Source organism: Mobula hypostoma, chromosome 23 (assembly GCF_963921235.1).
Source record: "Mobula hypostoma chromosome 23, sMobHyp1.1, whole genome shotgun sequence".
NCBI lineage: Eukaryota > Metazoa > Chordata > Chondrichthyes > Myliobatiformes > Myliobatidae > Mobula > Mobula hypostoma.
Window position 1 is genome coordinate 40,163,813 of NC_086119.1, and position 16,423 is coordinate 40,180,235.

The 16,423-nt window shown below is 39.3% G+C and overlaps 1 protein-coding gene across 1 annotated transcript in view; it reads left to right on the forward strand.

The window, feature by feature from the left end:
• The window catches only part of baz1b (bromodomain adjacent to zinc finger domain, 1B), an 88,487-nt gene that overhangs the window by 33,621 nt on the left and 38,443 nt on the right, over window positions 1–16,423 (forward strand). The window contains exons 7-12 of the mRNA XM_063031227.1: window positions 1,068–3,004; window positions 4,962–5,089; window positions 6,828–6,945; window positions 9,352–9,450; window positions 11,265–11,442; window positions 13,721–13,894. Coding sequence (XP_062887297.1) covers window positions 1,068–3,004; window positions 4,962–5,089; window positions 6,828–6,945; window positions 9,352–9,450; window positions 11,265–11,442; window positions 13,721–13,894 — 2,634 coding nt within the window. The remainder of the gene's footprint in view (window positions 1–1,067; window positions 3,005–4,961; window positions 5,090–6,827; window positions 6,946–9,351; window positions 9,451–11,264; window positions 11,443–13,720; window positions 13,895–16,423) is intronic.

Sequence of the window (16,423 nt, forward strand, 5' to 3'; positions counted from 1 at the left end):
GTGAATGGCGGGACTCTGGGCCTTTGTAGGGATGCTAGTACATAATTCCCTTAAGTGGTGATGCAAGTAGTCAGGGTGGTGAAGGTGGGGCTTGACACGTTTACCTTCAAATGTCGGGTCATTGAATACAGGAGTTGGGATGATTTGTTACAGGTGTACAAGACATTGGTGAGATCAGATTTGAAATATTGCATGCATTTCTGATCACTGTGCTGCAGGAAGGATGTGATTAAGTTAGAGTGAAGGGAAGATTCAGAAGCATGTTCCTTCACAAGGAGGGCTTGAGTTGGAGAGATGGGTTGGGTTTTTCCTGGAGTAAAGGATGCTGAGGGTGACCTTAGAGGTTTATAAAATCATGAGGGGCATAGATAAGGTGATGGATAGTCTTTTTCCCATGGTTGAAGTATCTAAAACAAAGCCGCGCAGGTTTTAAGATGAGATGGCAAAAGTAACCAGGATGTAAGTGGTAAGTCCTTTTGCACAGAAAACTGGTGGGTAAAAGGAATGAGCTCCTAAAGAAAGTGGTGGGGGCAGGAAAAATCACAGTTTAGAAGACATTTTGGCAGGGGTTTAGAGATTTGGCCAAATGCTGACAAATGGGACTAGCTCAAGCAGATACCTAGGTTGGCATGAATGAGTTGGGCCTAGGTGTCTTTTTCCATGCTATATAATTTGATAAGGAAGGAATTAGAGCAATCTTTGGGGTGGTGGTATATGGTCATATGCAGAGAGGTTAAGCAAATTGGGCCTATGGTGTCTTGTGTTTTGAAGAATAAGATGTGGTCTCATTAACATGTTTTTCTTTGTTGGGGTGTTTAAGATGGGGAATAACCATAGAGGACCGAGGTAAACAGAAACTTCATTTTGAATTTTGGAAAGTGGAACAGGCATGAGGTGATGAAAAGCTTACTTTTTGATAGATTGAATTAATTTTTCAGCAGTATCTATCCACTGATTTTAATTAGCTCACTTTATATTGAAGAATTATTTTGCAGCATATTGTGCAAGATTTAGTACCAGTTTCAGATCCTTGCTAAATGTTAATGTGCTCTCAACATCTGTTTCAGTACATGATTCATAACCCTGTTGTGAATTTGGGGAAACGAAAAAATTCTGGTTCAACGGAGGGAAAGCCATCGAAAAAACCAAAAGGAAATGGAGATCCAAACAAAGAGACAAGCAAGAAACGGAAAGGTGGAAATAAAGATAAGATCCCTCTTAATCCACCCTTGAGTCCAACATTATGGGGACATGTACATGTCAAAAAGACCATGAATGGTACGGAAATGGAGTATAGTCCTAAAAGATCTCCAGAACAAGAACTGGAAGAAGTCATGAAGATTGTAACTCCGACCAAACTGAACACCAATTTCCACATTCCCAAAAAGGGCTCAAAAGCTGTCCGGAATTTTAAAAAGTTGCAAACTAAGGATAAAATGAACAAAAAAGAGAAATCAAAGAATAAGAATAAGTTGCTTAATGGGCAGAAATCTCCAGGGAACAGCAAATCTCCAAAAAAAGGTCTGAAAACTCCAAAGACAAAAATGAAGCAGATGACGCTGTTTGAAATGACAAAATCAAGTACTAACAAGTCAGGAAAGACACAAAAAGGTGTTGGGGGGGCATCAAGATCTGTGACGAAGCCTCAGAAATATTTGCCACCCTTAGCATTACAATTCCTTCGATATTTCAAAGATAACAAAGGCAAAGAAGAGAAAAAGGGTGCCGTTTCTGCATTTGTTACTCGGGTAGCCAAAGTGCTTTCTGCTGAAGATCGTGCTCGCCTACCAGATGAAGTAAGAGATCTTGTGCAGAAACGTTATGAGATATTGGAACATAAGAGGAAATGGGCATTAATGAGCCTGGAAGAGCGAGCAGATTATCACAAGAAAAAACGTGAAGAGCTGAGGATAAGGCTGAAAGAAAAGGCTAAAGAACGGAGAGAGAAGGAAATGCAATTAAAATTAGAGAAGCAGAAGAGGTTTGAAGATCAGGCTCTTGCCGGAAAGAGTTTACCTCCACTAAAGCTAGTTGATACACCAGAAGGCCTCCCCAACACACTTTTTGGTGATGTTGCTATGGTAGTTGAGTTTCTCAGCTGTTATGCTGGTCTGTTGATGCCAGATGACCAATATCCAATCACAGCAGTTTCCTTGATGGAAGCACTCACCTCCGAAAAGGGAGGTTTCCTCTATTTGAACAGAGTACTGCTAATCCTCCTTCAAACTTTGCTACAGGATGAAATTGCGGAGGACTATCGAGAACTAGGGATGAAGCTATCAGAAATCCCCCTCACTTTGCACTCTGCTTCGGAGTTGGTTCGGCTGTGCATGCGCAAATCTGATGTGCAGACTGAAAGTGAGATGTCAGAAACGAATGAGGATTGTAAAGACTCTGTAGAGTTTGAAGACAATGAAGTTGCAGATGAATTTCTAGATAAGCTGGAAACTTCCGAGTTCTTCGAATTGACCCCAGAAGAGAAAGTGAAGATTCTAACAGCACTTTGCCATCGGATATTGATGACCTATTCAGTTCAGGATCACATGGAGGACTTGCAGCATAAATCTGCAGAACTTTGGAAAGAGAGGCTGGCCATGCAAAAAGAGGAAAATGACCGGAAAAAGGCTGAAAAGCTGAAGAAGAAGCAAATAGAGACAAAAAAGAGAGAGCCAGAAAATATCAAAATGTGTGACAAGAAAAAAGAGAAGAAGGAATTTGATAAGAAACTGGAGGCTGACAAAGGTGGAAATGATCTATTGGTAGATGTCAATGGCAGTGAAGACCTCATTAGTGCCATTAAAAGTAGACGGCAAATGGCAATGCAAGCAAAAAAGGAGAAAGAGGAACGGGAAAAGCAGGAGAAAGAGAGGATGGAAAAAGAAGTGGAAGAAGAGAAGATTCGCAAGCAAAAAGCAGCAGCTGAGAAGGCTTTCCAGGAGGGAATTACAAAGTCCAAACTTGTCCTTCATAGATCACCATTGGGCACAGACCGCAACCACAATAGGTATGTGATTTCATTTTTCAGAAGAGTAGAATATATTTTCTAACATTTCATAGAAACATAGAAAATAGGTGCAGGAGTAGGCCATTCGGCCCTTCGAGCCTGCACCGCCATTTATTATGATCATGGCTGATCATCCAACTCAGAACCCAGCCTTCCCTCCATACCCCCTGACCCCTGTAGCCACAAGGGCCATATCTAACTCCCTCTTAAACATAGCCAATGAACTGGCCTCAACAGTTTGCTGTGGCAGAGAATTCCACAGATTCACCACTCTCTGTGTGAAGAAGTTTTTCCTAATCTCGGTCCTAAAAGGCTTCCCCTCTATCCTCAAACTGTGACCCCTCGTTCTGGACCTCCCCAACATCGGGAACAATCTTCCCGCATCTAGCCTGTCCAATCCCTTTAGGATCTTATACGTTTCAATCAGATCCCCCCTCAATCTTCTAAATTCCAACGAGTACAAGCCCAGTTCATCCAGTCTTTCTTCATATGAAAGACCTGCCATCCCAGGAATCAATCTGGTGAACCTTCTTTGTACTCCCTCTATGGCAAAGATGTCTTTCCTCAGATTAGGGGACCAAAACTGCACACAATACTCCAGGTGTGGTCTCACCAAGGCCTTGTACAACTGCAGTAGTACCTCCCTGCTCCTGTACTCGAATCCTCTCGCTATAAATGCCAGCATACCATTCGCCTTTTTCACCGCCTGCTGTACCTGCATGCCCACTTTCAATGACTGGTGTATAATGACACCCAGGTCTCGTTGCACCTCCCCTTTTCCTAATCGGCCACCATTCAGATAATAATCTGTTTTCCTATTTTTGCCACCAAAGTGGATAACTTCACATTTATCCACATTAAATTGCATCTGCCATGAGTTTGCCCACTCACCCAACCTATCCAAGTCACCCTGCATCCTCTTAGCATCCTCCTCACTGCTAACACTGCCACCCAGCTTCGTGTCATCCGCAAACTTGGAGATGCTGCATTTAATTCCCTCATCCAAGTCATTAATATATATTGTAAACAACTGGGGTCCCAGCACTGAGCCTTGCGGTACCCCACTAGTCACCGCCTGCCATTCTGAAAAGGTCCCGTTTATTCCCACTCTTTGCTTCCTGTCTGCTAACCAATTCTCCACCCACACCAATACCTTACCCCCAATACCGTGTGCTTTAAGTTTGCACACTAATTTCCTGTGTGGGACCTTGTCAAAAGCCTTTTGAAAATCCAAATATACCACATCCACTGGTTCTCCCCTATCCACTCTACTAGTTACATCCTCAAAAAATTCATAAAACATTTAAAATTTTATTCAGTTTGGCAAAAATGTCTGATCCATTATATTGAGACAAAATTTTATATCTCTGGTCTCCTGATAGGATGTTCTAATTGGCTACCTATTTGGTCCATACTTTCTTTAGCAGAAGCCAACATTGGTGATCTGAAAGGGGGTTCTGAAGGTTTTGGAGGAAGTGGATAAAGGGAAAGCTTTTGAGTTTTTTATTCTCATGGGGTATGGAACAATCAAAATGATGTGCTTTTTCTGATTCTTCATCCACTTTTCAGAATTTTGTCCTTGTGGGGAGGAGCATTTCTCGCTGTCATCAGTAAAGCAAAAAATAGGTAGACCTCGATGGATTGTTAAACCATCAATGCTGGTTGAAAAATATTGTTCAAAAGATTTTTCTGTGCAGTTATTTTGTACCTAGTGAACTAGATTGTGGATAGATGATGTTTTTGATCAACTTGGAGAAATTTGTTTTAAAATCTCATCTTGTTTCTTCTGGATTGTGTAAATGTTGTGCAGTAGTTTCTTTTGAGATACTGCTTTATGTTGTGTTTGACTAAGGTGAGATTGTAGGTATAAAACTAATACTTTAAAACTGAAATTTTGCTTTAGTAAAAATTAATGGATGTGTTCCTACAAGTAACTATGTGTGATAATTTTATGCAGGTACTGGCTATTTTCTGATCTGGTACCTGGACTGTATGTGGAGAAGGGATGGGTCCATGCTGGTATCGATTATAGCTTTACCCTTCCAGAAGAATATACACATCACGAAGAAGATCCTGACTCTAAAAGTAAGTCTTGAATCATTGCTATTACACTAAATTACTCGTTCATTCATACTGGCAATGTACCAAAATCTTTATGCAAGCATACCCTCTGTTACACAGGGGTTGCATTCTTAGAAAACCATACGTATTGTAATTTTTCACATTGCAAACCCCAAATTTTCCATTGAATGCCTTGCTATAAAATGTATTCTTACAAAACGTTTTTCTCTCCTATTCAACTACTATATTGCGTTAGCAGTGACCCACCACTGTTATTTAACTGTTGAAGCTAGCATTAGACTCGGGATGGACAAATCTTGTGGGTTAGGAAATGGTTTGGAAAGTGGGGTATCGGAATAATGATAAGATTTGAATAAAGATTGAGGTTTGTTAGAGAAAGGTGCAATAGTATTGATGTAGGACAAGTTCAGAGGGGATAACGGGTTAAAATACAGTGACCAAGTAGAGTCTAGGCAGAGAGTCAGAAAAATGTCTCACAGATGAAGATTGAGACAGCACTGCAACCTGAGGTGTCAGTTTACATGTTGGACTGGAGAGGGCATGACAAAGGAAGGAGTGGCTTGAGAGAACCAACCCAGTTGAAACTGTGATGTTGTATCCAAATCTTACTCCCCCACAGTATTGAGTAAAAATAAAAATTGACATTTGTTGCTTTCACATTTTGTTTGTTTTATCTTTCTTTTGCATAAATCTAGTAATAGTGAATTTTTGTGTGGTGATTTGTGATTTCCATAAGGAGAGTATGTTATCGAAACTATCGTAATTCAGAGTTGCCTGTACTGAATTCATTAGGTCATAGTAAAATAGAAGTCTTAAGTCTTCACATCCTGTTTAGATCAGTGCTAAGTGAACTAGATAAAAATTTCCATGCTGGATGCTTACATCAAGGAAGGAAGGAGAAATTTCAGTGATTGAGAATTGGATCATGCTTGATTATTCCTCCCCTACTCCCTTCAGCTTCAGTGAAGGATGCCCCCTTGTGCAGGCTACTGAAGGACTTCTAGTATTTGAAACTTTTCATGACATGGATTGGGCCGGAGAGGCAAGATAGTAGACCTAGAAATTTGAATTGAATGAACGGCTTTAATTGTGTGAAAATCTGGGAAATGTATAGCTGAGTAATAGTGAAACTACTCATTATCTACATAGAAAGCAGCAAAACCTTCAGTGTCAATCTCCCATTCTGACTGCAGCATTTTTCACAATGTGTAATGGAAACAATGGAACGAGCCTTTTGCAGATGGACGTTAGAGCTCAAGGAACACAATGCATTCAGCATTTAATTTTTGGAGTGTTTTGTTTTAGATTGTATAAATAAAACTTTTTTTCCAGTTTTTCTTATTCTGTGCTAGAAGAGCTCTGAGCTCTGTTCTTCGGTTGCGGCCAGTTGTTTTTGGAGGTTGGAAGGGAGACTGGAGGAGAGGGAAATGGTGTGTGCATACTTAATACTAATTTCATTTCCGCAGGTCAAGGGATAAGTGGTATAAGTAAGTCTTCACACTGGTATTTATTTTATTTTAAATGTAACATAGCCTCAATTTTTTTTGCTGAGGTACCTGGGATTACATCAGTTTATGAGCAGTGGCTTCTGTGATCTGCAATTAATGTTTGATTTATTAGGTTCAAAGGGAATTATTTTTGGATGGTGTATCTTGTTTGATTGAATGAAACCTGATTGAATGAATACTCTGAAATTACGATTTGTCATTCGTCTGATCCTCCGGATATATTTACCTTTCAGGCAATGATGGCGACAGCATTGCTGAGAGCAACTTTAACGACAGTGGCCACCAGGGGTCCTCCTATACAGCAGAAATTTGCATTGAAACCACTGTGCCTAAACAAGGACAGAATCTATGGTACTTTCAGGTTTTTCACATCTGTATTTAGTTGTATCAATTTAATGTCCAATGTAGAGAATGAGTAAATACTTTCAGAATGTTTTAAAATTAGTTTTGATGTTAATTTCAATGCCTTTGCTTTAAAGACCATTTGGTCAGTGATGCCTTTGTGACAAGCAGGAAGTTGGGCTCCGGAGTATTAGTTGCTTAGTTTGCCCAGATGCTGATTGAGGACAGGATTCGTCTTGAAATACAATCCATCCTTGGTCATATAACATGCTGTACATACTGTATGGACTCTGGTATGAGCAGAATGCTGGAGGAAAGGAATATTTTAAATTGCCATTAAGAAATTAAATTTTTAAAAAATACCTTAAACTAATTTGTGGTTTTAAGAGTTCAGTTGCTTCAGCAACTGAGTCTGTTTACATCTTTTTAGAATCTATGAAGTTGTGGTGTACCTTTACATTTTGGGGAAACATTAAACATTTGTTTATTATTGTAACAAAGCTAGAGGATATCTCTAGACTCCTCCTTCCATAGGATATGTGAGCACAGAAACCTACCATTTATCTTAACTAGACCTTTGCCAGCATTAATACATCTCTTGAGCTAACCTCTGCCTTTAAGTGCATGAATTCATACAGCATGGAAATAGGGCCCTTTAGTCTATGCTGAGCAAGACTCCTTTCTAAGGTGGTCCTATTTTTCCCTCATTTGGCCAATGTGACTAGCTTAGATGGGAAATCTTTCATATCCATATACCTATCTAAGTCCCACTCCTGACACTTGATTTTTAACTGCTGTTGTTTGCTGTAGTGTAGTGGTTATCATGTTTGCTTCCCAATTTGACCCTGGGAGGACCATGATTTCTGGGGCAGAGCAGTACACTGATGACACCCTTGACCCAGATTCAATTCTACTTCTGTAAGGAGTTCGCAGTCACAGGAAGAATGCACAAATTTCCCCCCATATTCCAAAGGCTTGTGGGTTAGAAGGTTAATTGGTCACAGGTGAATTGGGCGGTGACAGCTTGTTGGGCTGGAAGGGCCTGTTACCATGCCGTATCTTTAAAAATAAATGAATGCTGTTACCACACCTGCCTCAACCATTTCCTCTGGCAGCTCATTCCATTTACTGACTACTACCCATCAAGTTCCTATCAAATCTCTCCCCTCTTACCTTCATCCTTCCTAGTTTTTGATCCTCCAACCTTGGAGGAAAATAAATGTGACCACATTGACTCTGTGCCCCCCACCCCCAGGACTTTATACAAATCTGTAAATTTATTCGTCATTCTCTTACAATGCAGTGGGGAATAAAGCTAACCTGCTCAAGCTGTTTTCATCATCCAGTCCCTCGAGCCCCAGCAACATCCTCAAATCCCCTCTGCACTCCTTCCAGCTTAATGGTATCCTTTCTATAGCAAAGTGACAAAAACGGAGCACAGTATTACAGATGCAGTCTCACCAGTATATTGAGCAACTGCAGCATAACATGTTGCCTTCTATACTCAGTGCCCTGCCTGATGAATGCCATTGTGTTAAATATCTTATTCACTTGTCTACCTGTGATGCCACTGTTAAGGTACCATGAACTTGTACTCCTTAGACCCTGTTCTACAACACTCCCCAGGGTCCTAATTTTGACTGAATGCCCTATCCTCATTTGTCTTCCCAAAGTGCAACACGGTGCACTTGTCCAAATTAAACTCCATTTGCCAATCCTCAGTGCCCTTACCCAACTGATCGAGATCCCTCTGTGCATCCCAATAACCATTTTCACTGTCAACACCACTGACTGTAGTGTCATCTGCAAACTCACTAACCTTTCCTTTTACATGCTTGTCCATGTTAGTGATATAGATAACAAATAGTCATGGGCCTCATGCTGACCTCTGGGGAATACTGCTTGTCAGTCCTTTTTTTCAAAAAAAAATTTACTTTGAACTCTCTTGCCTGAGTTTAGAGTTTCTCTATTGCTATTTAATTACATTTCTTACCAGTTGTAACCTGCATATTATTTATCTGCTTAATTTATTTTAATTAGCAAATTGAAAATGTTTTGGCATTCAACTGCCCATTTATTTTTCCATCAACTTTTCAACCCTTAACCTAGATATCTCTTCTCATGAGTAATCCTACAAGTGCCATGCTGTATGATTGATTGAGGTGCTTTCTTAATTTTTTTTTGTTGCATTTATTTGATTGCTAGTTTTGTTTGGTTGTCCTGAAGCGAATGCATCAATTCTCTAGCTCCAAGAAGAAAGCCTGTCAGCTTTCTCTTGGGAGTTAGAACATTCATCTACTTTCTTTTAAGGTATTTGCCCACTATTTCTAGTGTGTGTGTGTGTGTGTGTGTGTGTGTGTGCTTACCTTCTTCTTTGGAAATATTAGTGGGAATGTGATATTTTTTCCCCCACAGGTTTGTGTGTGACACCCAGAAGGAACTTGATGAGCTCCTGAATTGCTTCCATCAGCAAGGAGTCAGAGAAAGTGCCCTGAAAGAGCGACTTCAGAAAAAGTAAGTCCTCTTTTAAAACTTCCATGTAACCTGTTTTACAATTTTTTTTAAAACGGTCTCTATTTCCTCTTAATTTATATTTTGTGAACTTCATCTTTATTTTTCTTTGTACTGAATGGGCTTTCTGATTGGTCTGAGGCTTTAAGTGCTACTGGTTAGTTATCTTTGGACAGGTAATAAAGTTCAAATCAGGATGTGGAAACTTTTTGTAATGAACATCACTGTTAACCTTCCTGAAGAACATCACTGTTAACCTTCCTGAAGAACAGGCCTGTTGAAATACATTTTTGTTCATGACTAGCTTAATTCTTCCCCAAACAATACCTGCTGCCCTTGGTCCATGTCTCATATGCAATGCTTTTCCTTACTTTATACTCCAGTATCAACATCACTTTAGCCCTCCTAACGGTAAGTGGCTATTATTAGCTGTGTCCATTCCTGTCTTAACTTATTTAACTAAGTGATTGGAAAGTTTTAGTTCATTTCTCCACCTAGGTTCTTATTTGAATACTTTAACCAATTTTAGCACCTTAGTGTACTTTCTGGATGTTACATGACTGGACAGAGACAGAAAACTAGGGTTTTCCTGTTCTGTGAGGTACAGCAGTGTACTCATTGTACTTGCTAGTTTGCCAGACTGGCTTCCACACATTGAAAAGCAGATTTATGCTTTAACTTACTGGGATCTTGCTATGGCTACTGAACACTAGGTTGTGATTTGTTGAATTTGAAGGTTTTTGCTTGTGAATGGTATGTGCTTCTGTCCTCAAGTAATCTTGTTTTACTAATTGGCCACATTGTTAAGATGCTGCTCTACATTATGTGTAGTAAATTTTGAGCAGTGTAATGTTGATTCAGTTCTTTTGAGTTATTTTTGTTTGAATTCAAGGTCGCCCCTCTTTCCCCCTGTGATTTATTGATAAGCTCTGTTCAAATTCAAATAATTAAATATGACGGAGTGTGATGCAAGACAACTGAATGAATCTGCACAGTGTGAGTGGGCAGGCTCAATTCCATGGAAGTATATTCGTATCTGATTAAGTTTAAGGTGGAAGCTCTCTTCTGTTAGAATGATTAATGCAGCATTTTTGTTTTTCATAAATTTATTTAAAAGTCATTTCCAATATTACAAAGAAGTTTAAATAGTTTTTAAAAAAAAAAGAATGTGAGATTTGTGTACGTAGAATCATAGTATTTCAGTATGGAATCTGGACCTTAGTCATAACTGGTCTATATCAACCAGGATGCCCATCTAAGCTAGTCTCATTTGCCTGTGTTTACTTCTATCCCTCTATACCTTTCTTAACAATGTACCTGCCCAGTGTCTGATACCATAAAACATTTTTAAGCTACTGAGTTTTTTTTAAATGAGTCATTGTGATCTGGAGAAGGTCTAATAAGCTGCCCCAAAGTAATGTGATATATATCATTAACAAGGATTCTTTTTAGGCTTGAATGATATTTGTTAGAGAATACATATTAGAGGTCTTAGGAGTCACTAATTAGTAAGGAGGAGCATCCATCATCTGCAAAGGGAAATAGACAGATTAATCATGGGCAATAAACTGTTGGATGCAAAATAAAGTGGGGGGGAAAGGAGGTAATTCAATGAGCATAGCGAATAAAATTTTACATGGTTGGAGCTAGGGAGTCAAGAAATGTAACCACTTAACATGCAGATGCAATTAAGGTGCAACTCCATGCTCCATCATAGTATGAAGATGGTTGCCTGCTTTGAAAGAGGTGCTGTTTTAGTTTATTGATATAATTGATGATGCATGTTGCAATCTTTAAAAAGTAACTTCTTTTTATAGATACCATGATATTCTTCATTCACTCCACTATGCCCGGAAACCAAACCTTGGTCTAAAGTCCTGTGACGGCCATCAGGAACTCCTCAACTATCTCCGAACAGACCTCATTGAGGTGGCAACCCGACTGCAAAAGGGAGGGTTGGGATACATGGACAAATGTGATGAATTTGAGGAGAGGGTAAGTAAACACATGAACGCTAGTGTACTCAGCAAGTGATGTTTGTATGACCGGTAGCTGTTGTACATAGATGCTATCACAGTATTCGTGATCAATCATTCAACTGTTTTGACAAAGTAAGCTAGTTATTTGTCTAGTTTAATATTAAAGTAAATGTTTTCTTAGCTTTACCCTTGTTGGTAAAAAGAGATTGGTCTTAACCCAGGAAAATACAGACATTCAGAACCATGGATGTCTATTCCCACTCCTTGTAAAGAGTATTTCTTCTGGCTTGAAATTAACATTTTGCCTTTCTTTTTAAAAGTGAGATTATGAACTCTTCTTAATCTTGTCATTCTTTTTCTTCTCCAACAATGATAACATGGACTGATAGCTCCCTTCTGTGTTATTAGTTTCTATAATATATTCTTAGCCAAGAAAGGTGCCTTCAAAGAGTCTGCCCTTTGTGGAGCAGCAGTCCTTTTCTCTGTTACTTCGTTAGTTCTCTTCGTGGTGATAGTTTATTTTCTCCAACCCAAATTGTTCTTGTGCTGAGCTTCCAGTCTGGTATGTATTATCAGTAACAGCTGTTCATTTAGCTGATGGCTGCCTTGTACTCGGAGTGTAAAAGTTTTGCACTACTTTGAATTAATTTTCTTCAGGACTCCACTTCCAAATCAGCCTGATTATGTAATAATATTAAGTAATATTAAGTATTAATATTAAGTATTTGCACTCAACCAGCCATGTTATAATGGACATGAATTAATCCGTTGTCCAATTTGAGCATAATTTCATTAAACCAGATGTCATTTATGGAGAAAATCAAGATTGTGGAGTAAGGGTGCCTGCTGAGATTGTCAATGGAACAGAGGTGGTCAAGAAAAATGTGTGTTTTTTCTAAAAAAACATTCTCAGATTAAGTTCATCATTAAGACGAAAGGGGTTTAAGCATATTATATGCACAGAGTGTGGTTAGTTGACTGATAAATTTGGCTAAATTTTACTCGGAGAGGCACTTCTGATGGCAAAGATTGGACCAAACTAACTTAATGTAAAGGAGGAAAATAAAAAAAAAACTGCAGATTCTCAATCTGAAATAGAAAAACAGAAAATGCTGGAAACACTCAGCATCTGTGATCTGGAATGTTAGAGTTAATATCTAGACTCTTTCTTTTCTCTATTCCTTTAAAGGGTCTTCATCCTGAAACATTCACTCTTTTCTCTTTTTGGAATTATCTGATTTTTGTGAATTATATCCCCAAATAAATCATTGGGAATTGGAGCATTATAGTCTTGTTTAGATGTCCAAAACTAGGGAAGCACCATCTTTGGCATTGCAAATTTGCAGTTTATCCAACATCATTTGGCCTTCCAACCCACATATTTACACTGCTTAAATCCTTTGTTTTGTCTCCCTTCAAACAATTTCTAAGCTGTGGAGAAACAGTGAGACAACTGTCAAAAGTACAGAATCAACAGAAAATCAAAGTTGCTTGAATTTCCAGCATCTGCGGAATTCCTGTTGTTATCAACAGAAAGTGTTGGAATTCTTAGTAGATTAGGCAGCATCTTTCAAGACTGAAGCAAGTTAATATTTTTTTGATGATATTTGAAAGATCATTGTCCTGAAACAGGACTTTTTTTTTCTTTTTGCAGATGCTGCCTCACCTGAGTAGTTAACACATTTTGAATTTTTAATTTTGGATTCTAGTGGAATACTTTACATTTGTAGGAATAAGATAAAGCTAGGATCAAATATCCCCATATCAGAGCAATCTGCTGTATGTGGTGCAGTATTTTTATGAAATTGGTAATAAGAATGCAGGTAGTGATTAACCAATGTGGAATATTCACTGTTACTGAACTATGGTTTTTGGGTGTATAGGGAAGGAAAGGAAAGAAAGTGTCTTAAAATGCTGCTGTATGCACAGTAAGGAAACACATTGTGACCAGTTACAGTTATGACTTGTTTCAAAGAGCAGCACGATTTATAACCATTTCTGAAGTTCAGTCAGGTGACTGCTGAGAAACTGGGAGCTCGAGTAGGTGGCATCCATTGAGGACCAGTTATTAAATCAGAACACTTCTTGCTTTTATTTCTAACCTTTGTGCCAATCTACATGGATAGCAGTTCCAGACTTGCTTTGATTCTCTACTCTTAAGTGTGACACATATGTTTGCCATCAAGTGTATTTGCATGATATGAAATTGAAGTTTGTGCTGCTTGAGCAAGTAGCCAATCAAGAGCTAAGTTGAGATGAAAATAATTTCATTGTATCGCTTCCTGGTTTGCTAGGTGCGATCGATGGATGATCTGAAGGATTTGGGAGAGTGCGTAATCACACTTCAGGAGTGTATAATAAAGAAATTTCTCCAAGGTTTCATGGCTCCCAAGCAAAAAAAGAAAGCAGGCGAGGAAGTAAAAGTGGAGGAAGTGGATGAGGAAAAGAAAATGGCTGAAGAAGCTAAGGTAAGTTGTGAAATTTCACTCTGGAGCACAGTTAATGCAAACATCACCTCAGGTATTCTGCTTACTGTGAAGACTAACAATTGATGATATGCCATATCCAGCGTTCTATTCCACTGACTTAGTCTTAATTAATAGCTTTGTCTTTTGCTTTCTGACTGCTATATTTTAAACATTACTTCCAAAATACTTCGTATTATCACCTCTATCTCTTCCTTTGAGGCATTCCTTAAAACCTACTCTTTTAGGCAAGCCAAAGAATCCTCCTTTTATACAATATCAATTTTTCTTTGGTTATGCTTTTGCAAAGCTCATTTGCACAGAAAATGGCATTGAAGATGCAAGCTAATTTTGAAATTTTCTTTTGAGATTGGGGCATTGATAACGGTCACTATTTATTGCCTATCCCGAATTATTCTTAAGAGATTGGTGGTGAGCTTCTGCCATAAGGTGCTCAAGTCCTGTTAAAGGTATATACTTGGGTAGGAAGTTTCTGGATTTGGACTCAGTAACCAGTGATGTTATTCTGGATAAGGATGGTGCCGGACTGGGAGGGGAGCTTGCACAGTTTGTTGTTTCCTCACAACGACAGCATTTGGGCTTCATAATAGATATCTCTGAGAAATGTGGTCAGAATAGCCTGTATGAGAAACGACTGTAGATAATATGGATGCTAAACACTGCAGCCATTGTGCACTTGCAGTAGAGGGAGTGAATGTTTAGCCTGGTTGATATAGTGCAAAATTGGTTTGTACTGGGTGTTGATGAACTTCTTGAGAGCTGTTTGAATCGTATTTGAGGCAGGTGGAGAGTTTTGCATCATGGTACTGATTTGGCAGAATTGGTTTGGGGATTTGAGAGGTATACTATTGGCTATAGAATACCCAGCTGATCATCTATTCTTCTAGTAGTTTATTAATGTGGCTGGTCCATTTGAGTTGGTTTTAATATAATCAGCTAGTCCCAATCTTGAAATGCAGAGTGAGAGGATGTGTTTGACAGGGTGTTGTTAGCAAACTTTAATCAAAGATTAAATTGCATTGTATCTAATATTCTTGATCTACCTCATCATCTCAAATTGTTCCCATTACTACTATTTCACCTTCATTTCAAAATGCTTCCTTCATTTTAAGAATTAAAACTTTTTCTTTTGTTCAAAGAGCAATTCAAAATGTCATACTCTCCATCAAGTTGCTGGAACCCTAACGAAAGTACTCATTTTGTGTTCTCTATTGCTTATTTATTATTATTATGGGTTTTTTTCCTTTTCGTATTTGAACAGTGTTGTCTTGCACATTAATTTTTTCTGTCTTGTGTGGTTTTTCATTGATTCTATTGTTTCTTTGTGTTTAACATTTGACATTTGACAAGGTTCCACACGGTAGGCTTATTCAGAAAGTTAGAAGACATGGGATCCAGGGAAGTTTGGCCAGGTGGTTTCAGAATTGGCTTGCCTGCAGAAGGCAGAGGGTGGTGGTGGAGGGAGTACATTCAGATTGGAGGATTGTGACTAGTGGTGTCCCACAAGGATCTGTTCTGGGACCTCTACTTTTCGTGATTTTTATTAACGACCTGGATGTGGGGGTAGAAGGGTGGGTTGGCAAGTTTGCAGACGACACAAAGGTTAGTGGTGTTATAGATAGTGTAGAGGATTGTCGAAGATTGCAGAGAGACATTGATAGGATGCAGAAGTGGGCTGAGAAGTGGCAGATGGAGTTCAACCCGGAGAAGTGTGAGGTGGTACACTTTGGAAGGACAAATTCCAAGGCAGAGTACAAAGTAAATGGCAGGATACTTGGTAGTGTGGAGGAGCAGAGGGATCTCGGGGTACATGTCCACAGATCCCTGAAAGTTGCCTCACAGGTGGATAGGGTAGTTAAGAAAGCTTATGGGGTGTTAGCTTTCATAAGTTGAGGGATAGAGTTTAAGAGTCGCGATGTAATGATGCAGCTCTATAAAACTCTGGTTAGGCCACACTTGGAGTATTGTGTCCAGTTCTGGTCACCTCACCATAGGAAGGATGTGGAAGCATTGGAAAGGGTACAGAGGAGATTTACCAGGATGCTGCCTGGTTTAGAAAGTATGCATTATGATCAGAGATTAAGGGAGCTAGGGCTTTACTCTTTGGAGAGAAGGAGGATGAGAGGAGACATGATTGAGGTGTACAAGATAAGAGGAATAGATAGAGTGGACAGCCAGTGCCTCTTCCCCAGGTCACCACTGCTCAATACAAGAGGACATGGCTTTAAGGTAAGGGGTGGGAAGTTCAAGGGGGATATTAGAGGAAGGTTTTTTACTCAGAGAGTGGTTGGTGCGTGGAATGCACTGCCTGAGTCAGCGGTGGAGGCAGATACACTAGTGAAGTTTAAGAGACTACTAGACAGGTATATGGAGGAATCTAAGGTGGGGGCTTATATGGGAGGCAGGGTTTGAGGGTCGGCACAACATTGTGGGCCGAAGGGCCTGTACTGTGCTGTACTATTCTATGTTCTATGTTAATATGAAAGCCTGCAAGACATTGAATTCAGGGTA